Source organism: Limanda limanda, chromosome 3 (genome assembly GCF_963576545.1).
Source record: "Limanda limanda chromosome 3, fLimLim1.1, whole genome shotgun sequence".
NCBI classification, from domain to species: domain Eukaryota; kingdom Metazoa; phylum Chordata; class Actinopteri; order Pleuronectiformes; family Pleuronectidae; genus Limanda; species Limanda limanda.
The window spans coordinates 28,829,333-28,850,018 of NC_083638.1; the positions used below are offsets into that span (position 1 = coordinate 28,829,333).

General features: G+C 39.5%; 1 protein-coding gene across 4 annotated transcripts in view; it reads left to right on the top strand.

Annotated features, from left to right (window-relative positions):
- The window catches only part of mctp2b (multiple C2 domains, transmembrane 2b), a 38,704-nt gene that overhangs the window by 9,153 nt on the left and 8,865 nt on the right, over positions 1–20,686 (top strand). For 3 of the 4 annotated variants that reach the window (XM_061068755.1, XM_061068756.1, XM_061068758.1), the window contains exons 2-16: positions 592–1,168; positions 6,902–7,019; positions 9,880–10,022; positions 10,614–10,690; positions 12,911–13,025; positions 13,180–13,212; positions 15,049–15,219; positions 16,917–17,047; positions 17,218–17,404; positions 18,599–18,692; positions 18,784–18,886; positions 19,033–19,135; positions 19,325–19,426; positions 19,524–19,598; positions 20,399–20,518. In XM_061068755.1, coding sequence (XP_060924738.1) covers positions 641–1,168; positions 6,902–7,019; positions 9,880–10,022; positions 10,614–10,690; positions 12,911–13,025; positions 13,180–13,212; positions 15,049–15,219; positions 16,917–17,047; positions 17,218–17,404; positions 18,599–18,692; positions 18,784–18,886; positions 19,033–19,135; positions 19,325–19,426; positions 19,524–19,598; positions 20,399–20,518 — 2,100 coding nt within the window. In that variant the 5' untranslated portion in view covers positions 592–640. The remainder of the gene's footprint in view (positions 1–591; positions 1,169–6,901; positions 7,020–9,879; positions 10,023–10,613; positions 10,691–12,910; positions 13,026–13,179; positions 13,213–15,048; positions 15,220–16,916; positions 17,048–17,217; positions 17,405–18,598; positions 18,693–18,783; positions 18,887–19,032; positions 19,136–19,324; positions 19,427–19,523; positions 19,599–20,398; positions 20,519–20,686) is intronic. The other variant, XM_061068759.1, reaches the window with a different exon arrangement.

Sequence of the window (20,686 nt, forward strand, 5' to 3'; positions counted from 1 at the left end):
ATGGATTTCAACATCAAAGTCCCAAATTGGTCGCACCACATGTTATTTTCCTAAAATGGACATCATTGGACAAAGTTTGTTTGTATACTATGATGGAAATATAAAAGCAAATGCTTTGCAATTTTGTACAGGATTACAAAACACTTTGGAAATCATGCCAAATATTGCAGAAAATGAATTTGAATAGATTGAGTAATTTCAAAGAAGTTTTCACAACAGCAGTCATGGCCGGACGGTTGCACCACATGATATTTTGACAGTTTAAAAAACAGAAACATTTAAATAACTAATATGTTTTGGAAATTTAAAGTGTGTACATAAACCGGACAGGTACTACATATATATGGTATTTCTTTATGTATTTAAACCTTTTTTTTACGGAAGAAAATGCAGTCTGACAGAAAATATAGGAGTCACGTCAATGACCCATATACTGATCTATGAAGAGGTTTCATACAGCTGCATGAAAGTCAGAGTATCTGTCTCATTACAAACTTTCAACCCAGCCCTAATGAACTTGATGAATTGTTTGCTTAAGCATATGACTTTGACTGACTTCTCTGTTCCTCTGTTTTGTTTTTTTTATTGTAGTTGTGCGTGAAGTACAGATGTTAGACACAAACTGAACCTCCCTCCCATCATGGATTCCAAGAAGCCAGGCAAGCTGCACCATCTCCGCAAGAAGATGATGCCGCATTTTCGGCGCGACAAGTCAAGCTCAAACAAGGAGGTTGCCCACCTTCAACACGCCATGGACCATCGGATGAGCTCCTCTGTTCCTGACATGAGGAACATGAGGCAGGAGTATGCAGGTATCTCCTCCAGCCCGCAGCTTCAACACTTCAACACTCCCAGCTACAGTAACCCCTCCACACCTCTTGACATGCTTTCGAGAAGCAAGAGACAAGCTGGGAGTGGCCTAAACATGGGAGTAGTTGGTGAAGGAGTTGGGAGGAGTGAACACAGAGTGAGCGTGGCTGCAGACAGTACAGACTGGGCTTCCTCCCAGGAGTCATTCAACAGTCTCGGTGAGGTGGAGGAAAACTCTCCGGAGACAAACTACAGACCTGCAAGTGGCATGGAACCTGAGGAGCTGGTACTGCCGGAGATGATGACTGTCTATAGCCCAGACCAGCCCTCTGTGGACGTCTCAGAGGACAGCTCACAGGTACAGATTGTTCATGTTAAAAGTTGTTTCAGTATTTTTTTAAAAACAGACCAGTTCTTAAATGAATAAACAGGCCTTAAGATGATCAATATTTTTATATTTTTATTTCTAAATATATCTTATATTTAATTCTTGTATCTGTCTTTCAGTTACTACATTTGTAGGAATATAAACAGACACTATCACAGTTGAAAAAGCATGAGTAGTCGTGTATATTGTTGTCCTGAAACACACAAGTTGAAGAGGGTGAAGTGCCTGTGATCAGGTAGCTGGTACATTCGCGGGTGTGTGTTTTCAGGTGTGTTTGCACAGAACATACAAAGTTTAACTTGAAGCTGGATAGAGATGACATAGGAGTTCCTTCCTAATAATCTCCAGCAGCAGTGAGCAAACTATGTGTCTGTCTATCTGTCTGTCTGTCATAATAGGAATGCTTAGGATATTTCTAAAATATCCCATCTAGCGACATTTAGGGAAAACATTTGTTCTAGTATGCTTTTATGGTGAGAGCTATTGATGTATCACTGACTGACTGTGATATTGTGTCATTAAGATGTATAAATCGGTAGGAATAGTCAAGTTTTATTAGGTGAAGCAATTTACTAATCTAACTGACTGAGGCTCACATATGTACAAATGAAATGTGACTCCCAATTTTCAGGTTGTTCAAATTTTTGGAATACTTTAAGCAAGCATAAGAAGATTTTTTTTGTTATGACAAAAATATTTTTTAATATGACTTTAATCCCACATATTCTGGTGGTTGTTGCTGTAATGGTTCATGTGCTTTATTTATGAAAAGCTCTGGTTTATTCAACAAGGGGCCATCTGAGTTCTACTAAACACAAAACAATAACAGAGAAATGTGTAGGATTTTTTAAATGAATCATTATTCAACAAGGTAAAACACAAGGACAAGGGCTGTCAGTCATTTTGTACAACAGTAGTTTTTAACAGAACCTAAATATACTTGGTGTCATGTTATGAAGAAATAATTTACTCAATGTCAATCAATTGGTTTTTGGTTGGACATGATTGAACATGTTGTGTATTGCCTTAAGTTCTGCATAGTATGTGTGTCACTATAGCATCAATGCACATAGTATTATAGGAATTCAAGCAGTGTTTCAGTTCATAACCAGTCAGGTTTTGTAGCTGCGGATAGTTTAGCAATAGGGTTTCATGTTTTTATATATTTTCTGTAATGTTTCATTATTCAAAACATTTCCAAAAATTTACTTCTATGGCAAATTTGATATTATAACTAATAACTAGTGTCACAGAAGTCTACATTGGCTTCATAATTATCTAAGGACACATAGGATAGAAGTCCGGGCCTGTATACCTAAGTGATCTAGCCTCGTCTTTGTTAACTGAACACACAAACACCTTTTTGGTGGACGTACCATTTGTATCTAAGCTCTTAAATCAGTAAATACATGGCTCAATGTATTGAACAAAGGCAAATAATTGTCCTGAATCATCTCCACGTACTTGATTCCTCCAATTCTTTCTCTGTGGGTTAAAACTGCTGAGTTTCTGTCTTCACTGCTAGAGACGTGACAGAGCTTCCCGTACTTTGGGTTAATAAATCATATTTTAGAAATCACAAGTTTAAAAACACTTTGTATTTTTGGATTCTTTTCCTTAACAGTGCCCTAGAGGGGTGGAGGTTAGAATGCAGTTGGACAGGCGAAAAAGATGCAGGTCACATGGTTTTGAACTAACAATGACTGAACCAAATGTGCTGCTGAACAACAACAGCAAATATTAAATGTTGTCTTTGGACTTCACACCACACCCTTGATAGTAACATTTGAATCCTGTCCTCACATTTGAATGATGGAAATTAAACTCAACTACAACTGTCGTGTAAACCGCAACCTGCAGGAATACTGTGGTTAGTCAAGTATAAGTTCAGTAAAATTCACTTGCACTGATGCCACGGAACAGGTTGGTCCAGCCATGATCTTTTGAACCATATGTCCCTGAAAGTTAAAATTACATAGCTGAAAACAGGAAAATCAGCATTTGTGTCTTCATTTCTAAAAACATTGCATTTTAAAATAAATGTAATGTCTTTATATACTTTATCTGTAAAAAGAAATAAAAAACGAGCTAAGTCACACGCAAATTAAGCTCTAAAATGTTGAGTAAAAAATACTATTACCCTGCGGAGGAATTAAGATTTTCTACATTTTCCCAGGATATGATTTGTGAATCGTTGTGAAATTTGGTGCCTCTTGATTAAGTTTTAAAGGGACTATTGAACCTTGGTCGATTTATGCACTCCCATGAGTGTCTTTCTATTATTTATAGAGTGGTCGTGGAATGTTTTCCATACTGGATATTTCTGGACACATCCATAAAAGAAATCAATGAACAATGATTTACCTTTTTTAATTTATCGAAAAACATGTTTAGAATCAGAATCAGAATCATAAAACACGGGACGAGATGTTAAAACTGTCCATTGTGTCAATAGATGGTAAGCGAATGCTTTAGAAAAATAAAGTGCACAATTTGTCTCGAGGGAAATGCTCGATCAGAATTGAAGTTACTGAGCTGAACAACAGGGCAGAAGGGAAAAGTAATTACCATTACCATATTCTGGGGTTTAACTCAGTTCAGACACCAGGATAGCTGGAATTTTTAATAAATGCTTAGAGGATTTATCCCTGTGGTAGAAATGCCAAAGAGAGATCAGTCTCTGAACCTTTACCTGATCAGCAGACTGAAACTTTACTTTTTCATCATCTGGTACTTCACATGCTTTTAAACTTGTTTACGTCACATGGTCGATTTTTGCCATGTATTTATGTTTGTCTGATAATCGTGATTCCACTGGTCAAGTGTTAAAGGAAGGAGGCGTGAATAATGTAAGTGCTGTTCTCCAGTATGTGGATTTGTTCATTGTTGTTTGTGATTTTGTGTTCCTGAATTTACCTGATTTGGTACTATTTATTATTTCTACAAATGATTTATTTCACAAATTAAACAAGATGCTAAAAAAGGGTTGTGTGTGGGTATGTTGTGAGGTTTTATCAAGTGTCTGTGCCGGTGTTATTGCTATGTATGATTCAGACTGTCGCATTGTGCTTTGGCTGACACACACACACACTGATGTCAAAGTTTAATTCCAGATTATTTTGTGCGGGACATGATGGGACTGTAGGCTGTGTGTGGCTCAGTAATCAGTCTGTGTCACCCTGGCTTTTGTGGTCGTGTCAGGTTCAGGACGCTGTGTGCTCCGGGTGATTCCAGGCAACTGGATTTTTATTCTGTGAAAGATGCTTGGTTTGGTGGAGAGTGATTAAATAATCCAATGCATGGACAGCGAATATAGATAGTCTACAACTGCAGAAAGCCATTTTTTCTTTGTCGTATCAAAAACAATAGTCATGCGTTTAAAGGGCCCATATTGTGTTAAATACATTTTCTGGGCTGTTACTACCCTTTATACTTCAAGGGGATCAGTAGGGATCCTCAAAGTATGAAAACAGTCACTCAGCAGACTTTTTCACTCAGTCCATTCTAAGAAATATGTTATTGAAACGTCATGTTTCGTACTTCCTTCCCCTTATGATGTCATTCGGGATCACCCTTGTCTCTCAGCCCCACCCAGCCGGTACCAGTCCAGCCATCGAACCCACCATCCCCCCTCCCTGTCAGCTCCACCACCACCCCTCCACACCGAACACGACACCAAGCAGACATGTTGCTGAGCTAGCAGCTTGTTAGCTACCATAGGCTTACCACAACAAACAACACTGAAGAAACACTGCAAACATGGAGGGGTGCAAGGAAGAGAATGTGTCTGTGCACATTCCTCCTAAGAACGTTACTGTTCGAGACCAGCGGTTACACTTTATTTCTTCTGACGTACTGTGTGGCTGTGTCACATGGACGTTACTCAGGACTGAAACTCTGTAGTGTAACTCCGTACTGTAACGTGGGACGTTACGCCTACATTGGCCGACTGTCCTGCTAAAACTTGAACAAACATGAGGACAGTGTAAATTACCGTTCAGAAACATCCTGTTGCAACCGACTGTAAATATGTGGCTGTTCTTCTATAGCGGTATCCAAACATAACAACTTGACTTTCAGCTGTGTTTACAAAAGTGAATGCGCCAGAATGAGACCGGTGATAGGCCTGGTTGCCTGTCACTCAAAGTGCAGTCAGCCAATCAGAGGAGGGGCTCTAGAGGCAGGCGAAAACAGCCTGTTCTGTCTGCAGCTCCAGAGAGAGGCAACAGAGAGGACATGGAAATACACATTATAGCAGTTTTTTTTACTTTAAACCACTGCTATATCACCTTAGGGGTACCAATACCTTAAAGTAAATCACAGAAAGGCTCAAAATGTGGGCCCTTTAATTTAGGTTTAATAGATATTCCGTTTTAAGTCTTTGGGACGAACTGGTAAATTCAATATGACCTGATCTTCACAAGTGACCCAATGTGCCCAAGCTATGTAAACACATGTAATCTGTCATGTGTTTGCAGAGCACACCTCTTAAACAATCAAAGTTCTGCTGGGAAATTAAATTAACCCTTGGATTTACTGATTGGTTGAACCTTTTTTGATTTCCAAGACTCTTTATTGTCAAGTGTGGAGGAAAATTCCACTGACCAGGTGTCTCACTGCTGGGATACTGTCTACCTGACAGGATGTAACCCTTATTTCGTGGTGTCTCACTGCTATGACCTTGATAAACAGGGTTTATGCCCTTATTCTGTGGTGTTTTCTTCCAGCTGCCACAGCAGATAGACACATGATGATCTCATGTCTTTTTTTCATATTATGTTTGATGAAACTGTAAGTTCTGGCTTTTGTAAACTTGCGGCCAGTTCCATTTTGAGCACCTGTGCTTGTTGTGTAAACTCTGCAGAGCTTACTATTAAAAAGACTCAAAGGCCACTCCAGTCTTGGAATTTCATTAGTTCAAGAGCATTCTGCTTCAGCTCAGTCATATATCTGCAGTCAACTACTCTCTGAGGTGCACATTAAATCTACTGGGTAAGCATCTGGATTCTATCAGGACCAGGATTTTCTTATGATTCAGTCATTCTGTATTAGATTTACTTCAGTGTTTAAGGTCATTGTCCAGCGACATCACCAAGGTTCCTCTGATCTTCAGCTGACAGATGGCCACTCTGACATTTTTCTGTAAGATACACTGATAAACTTAGAAACTGTGTGTGTGTCAAGCTGTACTTTTGGCAGCTTGACACTCTAATTTCGGAAATGTCTCTCTGTCTCTCTGTCTCTCTGTCTGTCTGTCTGTCTCTCTGTCTGTAGCAGACATATCTCTAGAGCTGTTCATCTCCTCAGCTCCACACTGGGCATTGGGTATTGTTAAGAGCAAATAGAAATAGTCTTGAAAGTGTTTAGATTTGGATGTGAGATACATCAATATAAATATAGAAGACGTACACAAGCAGCGACTGGAATTCAACTGATTCACCTTTTTTGTGCAGTCGGTCTTTATTTCCAGAAAGTTCTTTCTAAATTGACATACTTTAAAAAAACAAGACTTGGCATTTATGTAATGTCCATGATTTTGTATTTATTTTAAGGTGCTGAAGCTCAGAGCCTGAAAAATTTGACTGCATATGTTGAGCTTGTGTGTTCATACTCACATACTTCTGTTGACTTGAAAGTCTGGATGTAATGAGACTTAGCTTCTTCTAGAGTAAATACTGACGATGTTTTGGTGTGTGTGTCCAGTGTGAGATGGGCGACGAGACTCCAAGTATGTCGGACAGCATCAGAGGTCTGTCCAGGTCCTTCCTACTCACCATCAACCTGAAGGAAGGACGTAACCTGGTCATCAGGGACCGCTGTGGTAAGAACCTCACCTTTAACTACTGCACATGCTCTATCCCCATCACTAAGGGACTGTTTGTTTCCACTACCACTATATGAGCTCTATCATGTCGGCATATGATGATGATCGAGTGACACTTGATGCTGCAGGGCCACAGGGATGTTAAAAAAAAAAGGGACACAGATCATTTTACATACATGTATGCTCAATACAGTAGAGTGCACATAGCAGATGTGTCTTTAGGTAATCATGTAGTATCCCATGGAGAAGGTGGCAGCTGTTCTGTGGTGTGACCTAATGAAGGTACTGCACATGTTCAGTAGAGATGGTACAATACCTGAAAACACACACAGTGTCTGAGCTTGAGCAAACAATACTGAATCAACAGGATCTTCAGTGACCATGACATGAATCCTTTTTTTATGGAGTAGGAGAACTGGGCTCTTGAACGGGCAAATGATACACAAACTAATATGTGTAGTCATGGCTTTATATAATTCAGTAAGATCTAGTTAGTAAGATCTTCACCACACTACCTTTTCCTGTCCCTATGTTTTCTTGTTCCGGAGATTTCAGCCCCAAAACTTAAAGTGAAGGACTACACACTGCATTTTTCCCAACTGGTAGAGTACATACTTTGTGCTGTGTTGTTAACTTTATAATTCTGTTACAGGAGTTGAGAAAAGATGTGAACAGAAGTTTGTTTGTTACTTTTCCTTAATGTATTCCTTTATTTTTTAATAATTGTGATGTTCCTACACATTTTGTAGGAATTGGTTGCTACAACTTAATTTGGATCCTGTCATGGATCTTGGTAAGATGGGGAATGATTAGTGTCAATATCAGTTGATTTAGCATATGTTTAGATTTTTATAGAATCTAAGGTAATCAAGTTAGTAACTCCTGTTACTCTTGACATGTTCTTTTTCATCTTATCACGTACTGTACATCATCGTGTACATAATCACGAATTTTGATGTGCTGTGCTGTCCTTGTATGTGAGAGCTTTTACTGTTATTTCCTTAACCTAGGAGGTTTTGTTTTTTAACCCCCTCAATTTATTTGTTTGTTTGTCTCCTAGTTAGTTTCAGGATTATAACTTTTTTCACTCACTTCATTTTGAGCATTCTTAAAGGTTTTCACCTTTTTCCTAGGGAACACTTCCTGGATCTTGAAACAAATCTGACACATTAAGTAAACAAATATCTATGACACAGAATTTTGTGCTGTTTGATTGAATTTAAGGGGACTGTTGGGTCTTGTTGGAGGTATGTGCTCTTTTGAGATACATTTTAGTTTATTTATTCTGTCACTCAGCTTCTTTTTCTCATGTTTAATATGCTTTGATCACTCCACTCTGTATCAACTCTTATCTCACCTTATCTTGTGTTTGTTTCCTAAACTCATGAAACTCTTGACATTATCTGCAGCTAGAGGAGTGTCTGATTTTTCTCTGGAAGGTTCAAACGTCACTGCGTTCTCTGCTGTGCGTATTATGCCTGCATCGGCCTCAGTTTGTGTGTTTAGCCTTGGCTTAATGACAGCAAGGAATGCTTGAGCTATACACACAGGGCTATTGACTCCATGGACACTAAAAACAGCTGGGTGTCAGGTTAGCCATTTGGCTCTTATAACAGCCAGGGCAGGATTCCATCTACAACCTGTCTGGGCCACACCCTGTATTCAGTACTACAGGCCTTTCACTCTGGTCATGTATTTGGATTCATTTCTCTTTATCACATGGGCTTCTATTTACACAAGCAGGCTGTGGCTAAAGATAATGCAGGAGAGGCAGGCGGAGGATCAAGGGGCAGGAGGATTTGGTTTCACCACATTATTGTTAAAACCATGAAAAACCATATGGTCTTTTAAAATTAGTGCATGAACAATCTTTTATTTTTTTGTTTGTTCAGATTATATGCACTGCACTCAAAAGCATATGCTGCTGATGGACAATGCTGGTTTGTTGCGCAATGGGCTTATAATGCCATGCTTATTGTGACACCACACACACACAGAGCCAAGCATGATCATAGTGTCTGCTGCCCTCAGGTGGTTGATTGACAGAACAGCTGGTCACAGGTTGTATGTCCATTACTCTGAGCTGAAGTGACATAAAAGTCAAAATCACTGTCACAAAAGCTGAAAAATAATTATTATAAAATAGGAATAACTGGAACAATCCCCTTTACCTGCTGCCCTGTCTGTATGTGATACAAGATTTGAATAAAGACAAGTTAACTCACAAAAAACTACGTGTTCAAATGCCGTTACTTTTAACAGTGGAAGCTGAAATTTGATTGGTTGATGTCTCAGGAAATTGTGGTTCCTCTTCCCCACATACTCTAGACTGACATAAGATGTCACCACAGTGTGAGCAGGGTCAGGGTCCACCCTTTTACTGTAAACAGCTGCACAGCTGAGAAGTTTAAAAGGCTATTTAGCAACTAAGTTTGGAAATTAGAAGCAGGGTGACTTACTTTTAAAAGATTTAGTGAATTTAAAAACCAAATCAATGTTAAATAACAGAACAGGAGAAATATTGTGACCTATAAAGTAAAATAATACAGTGTGTCGCATGTTTTGGTGCATGTGTGTGTCTGTGATACTTCTGTGAATAAAACCCAAATGTGATGGATTAATGTGAAGCTCCACTCTTTGTATTACATGTAAATGTGAAGTTAAACATTTGTGTCTGATATCACTTAATTTAGGTCTGATCAATTAATCCTGCTTACAAAATCATTTTCAAGCTAAATCAGCAAATGTAGTGGAATCGCCAGTTTAAGGTACCAGACTGATTATTGTAATGAACATCAGCTAAAACTATCAGTAAATAATCTAAACTGCTTGTTTGATGTTTTTTTATCATTTCCAGGTACCAGTGACCCTTACGTCAAATTCAAATTTGATGGGAAAACGTTCTACAAAAGCAAAGTGGTTTATAAAAACTTGAACCCCACATGGAACGAGAGCTTCTCTCTACCTGTGAAGGATCTGAATCAGAAACTGTACATCAAGGTAACTTCTGTCACTCTTTGGGCTTAGAGAAATTCATTGTTTTATAATAAAAGAGCCTGCTAATGTCCTGTTAGTGACGTGGGATAAGAAAATGTCCTGTAAAGGTGTGAGATTTGTCTGAATCATCTGATGCTCAAGGCTTTTTACATTTCACAGAGCTTTGGGGTCTTGTGTGCACTTCAGGTTATGTGTCTCTAGAGTCAGGCATAAGTGATTTAATTTGCAGTTACAAAGTAGTTCAGTGGGTTTTTTGTCAGCAGTATGGAAGAAGTCAGAACATGAATTTAATGTTTTATTCATAATTTCCCATCATTTCTTGAGAAGTTTTGCTCCCACCGTACTTAACCTGAACTCAACTATTGTTTCACCCACCTATCAAGCTTGTTCCGGCACGTTAAGTTTTTTCTCTCCTGCATTTCATTCCAGTGAATCATGTCTGCAATGAAAGTTTGTGCTGTGTTGCTATGTGAGCATGTGCCTGCTCAGTTTCTGCCCATCACTGACAGTAATGAATCAACCTTCATCACGGTGTAAGATGTTCCACAGCAGCTCACTCTCTGTATCAATGTTGTCTTGTTTGACGTGACGCAGGTCTACGACCGTGACCTGACAACGGATGACTTTATGGGCTCTGCCAGTGTCGTCCTGAGTGATCTGGAGATGGACAAGTAAGTTCTTTAGCAGTTCGGTGGGTGAGTTGGAAGCAGCTGGACCATGTCCTGTAGTTGTGGTGTGAATGAGCTCATTGACTGAAAGTCTGAGGCCAATGCTGATACAGATATGAGTGATAGTTTTTTCAGAACAAACTTTTTTCATAAGGAAAACCTTACCTTTTTTAACCTTACAGGAACACTGGGCAGGTAAAATAATTTTGTCGTAGATTCAAGTGGACATGGAGATGCTCTTCATATCATCACCGAAACACCTTTACCATGTCCATGCTATAGTTTCTTGTTCCACATTAGCTGGCAGTAGTGCTAATTAGATTAAAATATCACCCAGGTTAAACTGAATTAGGATTATGTTGTATAAACAAAGACATTGTGATTTTACTATTAAATAAGTATTTACTAAACCAGAGGTTCCTAGCCATTTTGTCTATAAATGGTGGACATTTCAACTAAAGATCCAGAGGGCCTAAGGCTGTCAGATTCCTCAGCAAAGTAATAATTTAAATAATATCAGTACATAATTATCTTTACCGCTTTTCCTTTGAGGGTAGCTGGGAGGCTGAAGCCAATCCCAATTGACATTTGGCGACAGGCAGGGTACAATGTGGACTGGTCGACATTGTATAGCAGCATCAACATGCAGAGAAAAACAACCATTCACACTCACATTCATAGCTACAGTCCATTTAGAGTCTCCACTTAACCCAACTCCAGTCTGCATGTCTTATGACAGTGGGTGAAAGCTGGAGAAAAACCCCACAGATAGGGGAGAACATCCCAAACAGAAAGTTGCATCTTTATGAAGATTACTTTGGGCAATTTTGATGATAGTTTTTAGAGATGAGCCGGATACTCAGCTGAAACGAGTATCCGGTACGGATATAGCACTTTTGCCGAGTACGATTATTATACGAGTAATCTGAGTCATTATCTGTGCTCGGACTGAATGAAAATCCTCACACAGCGTCACAGCGCTCCTCCCGTCACACACGGCTCTGCTCACTCACTCACAGAACAGCTCTCTGTCTCTCAGTCACTCAGGTTCACTGCGCATCGGGACTGTTCCATAGGCTCAGTCAAGGAAGCAGAAATGATTCGTTCATTTCCAGACTGGGTCTTCGGGTACGAGTCTTTGGAACATTTTTCACGAGACCTGCATTGGCTCAGTAGAGGAGCGCTGCAGATGCGAGGGACGTTCACTGTCTCCCGGAGAAGTGAACGCTCTGTGTTTTTAGTATGGAAAGACGTGAATTGTATTTGTTCACGGGTCATGGTGACTGGTTTTGTTGTTTTCAATTTACATTTACACTTACTTTACAGTAAAGTAAACCTCTATTAAATACAGTACAACATGACAGTTTGTATGGTTTGAAATTGTCATTTATTATCACACTGGCATTTAATTATCACGGCAAACAATTACACTGCACTAAACTTTAAGTGTTAATGTAAGGTGAAAATAGCAAGGCCAGTCTGTGTGACTTGTGAACGAATGTGGATCGCGTCTTTCTGTGCTGGGGACACAGAGTGTTCGTGTCTCCGGGAGACAGTGAACGTCCCTCGCGTCACACACACACACACACACACACACACACACACACACACACACACACACACACACACACACACACACACACACACACAGACACACACAGACACACACAGACACACACACACACACCTGGTGTGGAAATAAATTAAAAAAAAAAAATAAATAAAAAAAATCATAAAAAAATTTCAAAGTTAAAAAATAAAGTTATGTTGAACCAGCCCACTTCCGGGTTAAATCACACCCACTTCCGGGTTAGGCCCCGCCAACTCCGAGTACGGATACGGATACGGATAATTCATATGGTTAACAGATACAGATACAGATAATGCTGTACTCGCTCATCCCTAATAGTTTTGCAATGGTGTTTTTAACAACGACATGAAGTTATGTGACAGCCCCCTCCCGACACTATCAGCAAATCTAGTAATGATTACTACAGGATTGTATTTGACTGTAGGGAGGTAATTTATTAGCACATTTTATTAAATAATATGCTCTTGAATTCACCCATATTAACCAAATAACACACATCTGCTCCAGGGTAGCTAAACATTGCTCAGTAGTAGAAGACTGATGGTCCATGTCCTCGCTCTGTTTAAAATCACATGGTGTGTGTTTGGCCAAATGTAGATCTAAACTGAAACTGTACTTTATTTTTGTTCCAGAGTCAGTGAGCTGTTGTTACACTTGAATGACCCAAACAGCTTGGAGCAGGACATGGGCACCGTGCTGGTGGACATGACCCTGTCTGTCAGAGATGGAGACAGTAAAAGAGGCCAAGTATGACAAGCTCACATGTACTGTATACTTACTGCATGTTTTCCAGCCATAGATGTTTGTTGCACCTAATATTTGTTACATGTTTGTTTCTGTGTATCTCTTACTAACGAAAGTGTTTCTGTTTTGCACCTAACATGCATGCTCCCGTCTGCAGCGGTGGCCCCAAATACGAAAACGAAGTTTTAGGGTAAGACATGAAGGAGGGTAAACGCTGGACAGACATAAAGTTATATTTACTTTGCTGAACATTTAATACCTTTCTGCTAAATGTGAAAAAGACTTTACTGGATAAAAGAGGAAAAGCTATAGTGACCGACAGAAAGATAAATCTAGGGCTTCAACCATCATACTTTTGGTTTGGCCTCATTCTGTTACAGCGCAGGTTAAACAAACTGATACCACCAGGTACATGGCAGCAGATCAGGCATCAACATGTTTTAACTTTTAAGTGTTTGCGTATTTGTTTTTCCATAACCAAAACGAGTGAGTAGAACAGTAATTTAGAAATGATTTGACCATGTATCAATTGCTAAAAAGGTTTTGTTTGTGAGATTGTTGCAGGAAAGAGGAGCACAGGCACAGGCGATTCTGAAAGTCAGCAAACATACTTTGTTAGTTCTCTAAGTAATGCATTATCTACATCAGCCATCACAAGCTCACAGTAAGAAAGAAAGTCAGTTCAGAAGCAAAACCACTGAGATTGATGAGCTTGCAAGATAATGTACTTATTAGTTAAACTTGTCATATGTGGAGGTCAAAGGTAAAGGTCACAGTGACCTCTTTTGCATTCTGAATTTGTTATCTTTAGAACACCTCAAGAGAATCCTTTCACATTCAGTAAGACGCATAGACACAGATTTTCTGTTTAGATATGGTTGGTCAAAGGTCACAGTGACCTCACAAATGTTCTGGGCCTCTTGAACATGAGTCTGCTTTCAGGGCATCTACTCCATTTTTGAAAGATTAAGTGATTAGCTTTCAGTGGTCAAAGGTAGGAGTTCAATCACAGGGCAATAATTATAGTCTGAAGAATGGAACAACACAAATGTTATTTAAACTTTAAACAGAAGTTATGCTGGGAAGTATTCAGAGATGGACTAAAGTATTTTACGACAGTAAAAAACACATATATAAATATATTCATATATATGTATGCACATAGGGTGTTGACAGCTTTATCCTATGTCTTAGATGAGGTTTTTTTTTTCTGCCCTCAGAGCAGCTGCTGAATACATGACTTTTGCTTCTCATACTGTTTTCAGTATTGCTTGAACCTCTCAGTGTGAGAATGACAGTTCTCCTTCAAATGTTGCAAACAGGTGTCTTGCTTCATCCCTAGTCTAAAACCTTTTACCGTGTCTGCATGTTCATGAGTTGCGGCCATATGACTGTGTTTGCATTACTAAACGGGTGTACCTAATAAATTGCTCTGAATGCATGTTCCCCCTGCTGCTTCAGATACGCATTGTCATCTGCCAAGTGCATGCAGCGCAGCATGTTAATGTAAACGCGATTTTCTGCTTATGCATGAGGCAGAACTGAGTCAGACAAGACAGCAGTGTCAGCTTGATCTGTGTTAATTAAATCTGTGTTAAATTTATCTCCCTGCAGCGGTGTGTCTTCATGAAAGCTTAGCTTATTATCTGAGAATATGGCTCGGCCCTCCTACTGTGCTGTGTACGGAGGAGAGCAAGAGAGACTAGTACTGCTCTGTGCTATAGCTTTGCCTAATCTCTCAGTGAAATAAAAGTGAAATAGATTTTCACAGGAGAAGCGGAATTATGGTGTCTTATTCGGTTCATCTGTCGATTGTCCATCTTTGTAGTGTGCGGATTGTGATGTTCAAAACATTGATGTGGAGGATTTTTAATAGTGTATATATAATAGTTCATCTTTATGTAGTGTATTTATGTACAGAGTAACAATGTGAATTAACATTTTAAAGGAATTGGATTAATTTTTGTGTTGTGAAATCCTCTCCCTCTCCTCTCGTTGTCCTCTCCTCTTGTCTCCTCTCGTTCAGTCGGGAGCGTCCCCTCAGAGTCTTCGTCTGTCAGAGACGCTGAAGAAGAGTCAGATTTGGACGTCTGTGGTGTCGGTGACTCTGGTGGAGGGTCAGGAGCTGCCGGTGGACACTCAGGGAGGTCAGCTCTTTGTCCGCTTCAGACTGGGAGAGCAGAGATTCAAAAGCAAGGTACTGGATAGAGGTGTGATGCTTTTCATCCACTCCACTCCCCCCTGAATTGTCCTTCTAATTCCTAAGCCCTCTTGCATTTTCTTTTTTCCAATACCTCCTTCTTCTAAATTAAATAATATTTTTTTGTTATTTTGAAATTAATATATTTATTTGTATATTTTTCAACTCTCTGGAAAAGTAAGAGTATCGCCTACACAAACAATGAAAAAATGACAAAAAGATTAAATAATCATTTTAGTGATAATAAAGAAACTCCGGAAGGATTTTATACATGAAGATTAGTAAGTCTGTCACAAAAACTGGAGTAAAATTTAACTGAAAGTGGTCGTTAACCTCCATCACTACTTCTGTGACAGAGCCCATAGGTTTAGCTCCTTAAGTTTAGTCTTAAATCGCAGAAAGATTTTTTTTTTTTGTATCTTTCCAAGTTAAAACTATCTTCATTAATTTGGTCAAACTAAATGTTGGATGTTTGCTCAAGATACATTTGTAGCATTAAAAGTAATGCCTTTACACCAATAACAGATGTTGAATTGCAAAGCCATGATAAAGGAGTGGGGTGATATGAAAACTGTGTTTCTCTAACTCTGATCCGCTGCTGAACAGATGTATTGTTAAATGTGTAAAATGGTCTCACAAAGTCAGACCCATCACTACAGTAAAGAAAGTAGTTTTTCCTCACCCATGTCAAGGGTTAAGAATAGAAGATGTCACACCTTAAGCCCAACGAGGCTCATTGTGATTTATGAATATGGGCTATACAAATAACATTAGTTGAAATTTAAATGTTCTGTATTTATGTAAGTAATAATGGTCAATTTGATGTTTCAAATAACAGAAAAAGTGATTACTTTTATATTATGTGTCATGCATGATGAGATTACCATACAATAGCAATGCAATAGATTCATGTTCTTGTTTTATATTTTTTGGTGTTTTATGAAGTGTTTTGGATTATATCAAAAGTCAACAATATTTGTCTTAGGTGCAAATGTGAAGTCCTTATATCCTTGAAGATCCCTTTGTGTGAAAACACATAATGTAAAAAGGGAGTCCTGGAAAACAAAGGTTTAAGGTAATAGGAGCCCTTAAAACATTTTTTTTAGTGTATAAAATAAAATGCACCAGCTCACGTTGCTGCTCCTCCAGACAGTGATGCTTACTCTCTTGTGCTGCTGGTTGTGTAGCTGCTGTCGTTGATGGTTATCTTACTATTCTGCAACATCATCCATTACCAACCAGGCTGCATTCTAATGAGCAGCGCTGCTCCTTTTCTTTTCCTTTATTCATATGCAGGTTCAAAGTGACAGTAATTATTCATTATACTTTCATGAGCAGTGGCAATATCTTAATGCTGCTAAACAACAAACATTCACACTCTAGTCTGTGGGAAAATCACATTTACCAACACAGGTAAAATGAACATAATTCAACCAGTTAACGTTATAAATATGAGCTGTGCGAGCGCATCTGCACAACCACTAACTCACTGTTTGTTTTTTACATTTTTCTTATACAATATTAATAACTTTAATAACATCTAGAATAAGTTTAATTACTACAATGACAATATTAAGGAGATTATAATGGCAATGTTGCCTGCCTGAATCTGAATGGCTACTGTCATTGTTTTAAGGTATACACAAATGATGGTGAAAGCATCTTATAATGTTCTCGTGCTCTCTCTGATTCAGAATCACTGCAAAGTGGCGAAGCCTCAGTGGAGAGAGAGGTTCACCTTCAATCAGTTCGTGGACAGTCCAGGAGTGTTGGAGGCGGAGCTCTGGTCCAAGGAAGGACGAAGGACAGAGGAGTGTTTGGGAACGTGAGTCTGGATTCAGCTCTGTGACATGTCATCTGTTGTGCACATATAAGCATGGACTGAGATATCAAAGACGAGATTGGCAGCATTTCCAGAGCAGTGGCTGTAATTTAACGCAGCCAATGTATACATGCCACAGTGTGCGTGACTGTGCTGTGTGTTTGTGTGTGCAGGTGTGAAGTGGACCTATCCGGGGTCCCTCTCAATCAGAGGCAGCTGTACACACACTCGCTGGTACCGGGGAGGGGGCGTTTGGTTTTCCTGCTCATGCTGAACACGTGCAGCGGCGTCTCCATCTCAGATCTGTGCTCTGCACCTCTCGATGAACCTCAGGAACAACAGAACCAGCTGGAAAACTTTGTCAGTATTTCTGTGCTGTGTATCCTCTGTATGTGCTCCCTTCAAGTGTCACTTTACCTGACACCTCTGTCATTTGATCCATATCAGCCCTCATCGTCAATGTTTATTCAATTTTTATATAAAAGTAAAAGTTTCCTACAGTTTTCTTAACAATGACAAGAAATCCAGACATGATGGTCTGAGTGTCTATAGAGTGAATATTAGGGATGTTTGAAGAGAGCATTTCCTCTGCTCTTTGTTGAAGGACCAAAAGATGGCAGTACCTGAGTGCAGAGAATCTGTAACGGGGAATCGTGCTCTGTCAGTGTGGAGCTAAAGACAAACATAATTATAAAATGCAGTTTTTAACATCAAATAGGCTGCTGTGTAGTTAGTTCAGAAAATGTGGGTTTTCATGTGTTATCTCAAGATGCAGCTGGATGTTATGGTTCTAGCAATGACATGTGATGACTTGCTTGGAATGGACTATATTCAAAAATCCCCTCTGCTGAATTTAGTATGGAATGGTCCAATAGAAAGAAACCCTTCCACAGATACTGTGCCACTGCATCAGGCCTTAACCATTGTTATCAAAGGCCTCGTAAATTAAACCATGGTATTTATGTTTTAGTCTATTTAATAAGTCATGCATAGCCTACTTTACATTGAATGTGCTCATATGCGCTTATATCAATTAAAGGTGCATTCAATTTCTCAGGGAAATACTCAAGAAGAACATTTTTCTAATTCACCTCAATCATTTCATGCCTTCAGCAAATAGCTGGTCCAACATGTCAGTTCTAGAGGTCACAATGTCCCATACATCATTATTTAAAATGTAAAAGGGTGCCCAGTCTATTTAGCAGTTTGTTGAGGGGGAAAAATTGAATATACCGACAAGCCTACATCTGTTATATACATTATTTTAGTGTGCAAATAGGTTTCGGTGCAGACATTTAAAGAAAATGTTTAGGACAATGAATATGGCAAAAAAAAAAAAAAATCCTGTTCGATTTTAATAGAAACCTGAGGCTTAGGAGCAACGATTTAGCTTTTGAAAAAGATGAAGAATCTAAGATTTTTTGTGAATGATTTCTCTACATAGATTATGTTTAGACGTTTTCAGTTTTTTCTCACTCCTGTACTGCAATGGAAAGAAAGTCTTTCACATATATTATATGATAACTTAAAATACTTCATGCTTCCTGTCCACAGAGTTTGAAAAATTCCCTTCAAAACCTCCGAGACGTTGGTTTCCTTCAAGTCAAAGTTATCAAGGCTGCAGATCTACTAGCTGCTGATTTAAACGGTGCGTTGATGTTCTATTGTTGTTCCAGTGCAGTGGCTGGCAGGACCCCAGCCTTAAAGTGTTGTGTCACATTTTGTGTCATGTTCTGTAGGAAAGAGTGACCCGTTCTGTGTGTTGGAACTGGGGAATGACAGACTTCAGACTCACACCATCTATAAGACCCTCAACCCAGACTGGAACCAAGTCTTCACATTGTAAGTCTCACTATCTCTTCTATCATAAATACCCCCTGATGTTTGCACTTTGACCATGTGTGTGTTTTACTGCAAGTTGACAAATTGTGACCTGATTCTGTTGTGAGAGCCGGTTTATAAAGATCCCCTGACCTTGTTTATCGCAGCCCTGTCAAAGACATTCATGAAGCTCTGGTGGTGACCATCTTTGATGAGGATGGAGACAAGGCGCCAGACTTCCTGGGAAAAGTTGCCATCCCCCTGCTCTTGGTACACACCACCTCACTAAGAGTCCATCATACAGACTTTTGACTTATCTATTAACACTCTGTGTCTAAATGAAAGTGAAGAGGGTCATGACAGCCCTGTGGGTTGAAGACCTGTTAAGATGTAATCCAGCATGACTGATGGACAGGTTCATGGCCGAGTTCAGCACCTGATGCCCTTTCTGTCCTGCAGATCCGCCAGGGACAGCCGTTCACTTTCCCACTCAAGAAAGAGGACTTAGGTGGCATGTCGAAGGGGAGCATCACTCTGCAGCTGGATGTTATTTTTAACCCTGTAAGTAAAGGTTGAAATTTACATCATGGATATAAAATATGGGCCTGATCCTGTCTGCTTCTCAATGCTTCTGTACTAATTTTTTTTTTTTTATCAGGTCAGAGCAGGCATAAAAACCTTTCAACCCAGAGAGAGAAGATTCATTGAGGATAATCCCAAATTTTCCAAAAAGGTTTGTCACAGTTCAAGAACTTAAATCCATGGTGGAGAAAGCTATATGATATATTATGAGCACAGAAAAACAATTGATTAAGAAAGTAAGTGGTGGATAGCTTGATTATAAAGATATCAGGTCATTTTCACTCTGACACTCTAATGAAACGTTAGAAGGAACAAGCTGTGGCGGTCTAGACAAAGTATTTCTGTATTTGTTTCATGCTTGACTAATCGTTTGAAGAGCTTATGGATACAGAAAGGGAGAAGAAATGTTGCACAATTATCAGCATATTATTTATCAGCACATGAATACCTTTAGCCTTGATTTTCTCTAAAAGGCAACTACTCCAGAAGCAGGGCTTCCCTTTGCCCACAAATTAGTTGAATTGAGCTTTAATTGACCCCAACTGTGACGGAGCTCTTGTCTACTGTTCTACATTAGTTTGATATACAGTGTGCATGACAGGCTGTGACACGGGGTGCCTGACTGTCTGTACTCCTCACAAAGACTCATTGTTGCGAGACAATACGTTGTTCGCTAACGCCAAAATTGGCTTACACACGGAGGACCCGGATTGTACCGTGCAGGTTTTCCGTTTGTTTAAATGTTGAAAGTCTTGGTTGACAAAATCAGGTCAGATTACTGCCCCCCTGACCACAATGGCTCATGCCAAAACCCACCAGCTATTCTCACTGTTTCAGTAGCTCACTGTGGAATGCTTCCTTTGCGGCATGATTAGAGCGTAAACATCATTTAGTGTGTTATTATCCATATTAAAAAAAATCATATTAATGTTTATAATCTGTGTCTTTCAGGCTCTGGCGAGGAACGTTCTGCGTGTTCAGACACTGTACAGGGCTATCATGTCGACGCTGCAGTACATCAAAAGCTGCTTCCAGTGGGAGAGCGTTCAGAGGAGCCTGATCGCCTTCCTGGTGAAGTGCTTTAACTGCTTATCAACACACTTATCTGCATTTCCTCTGTTTTCCCTCCAAGGCTTCGGAAGACAACCGCAGTCTGGTCCAACCCCTGCTTGAACCCTCCCAGCTCGAATCTTAATCAATGCGGCAGTGGGCTCAGCAGAAAATGCAGGCTCGTCCACG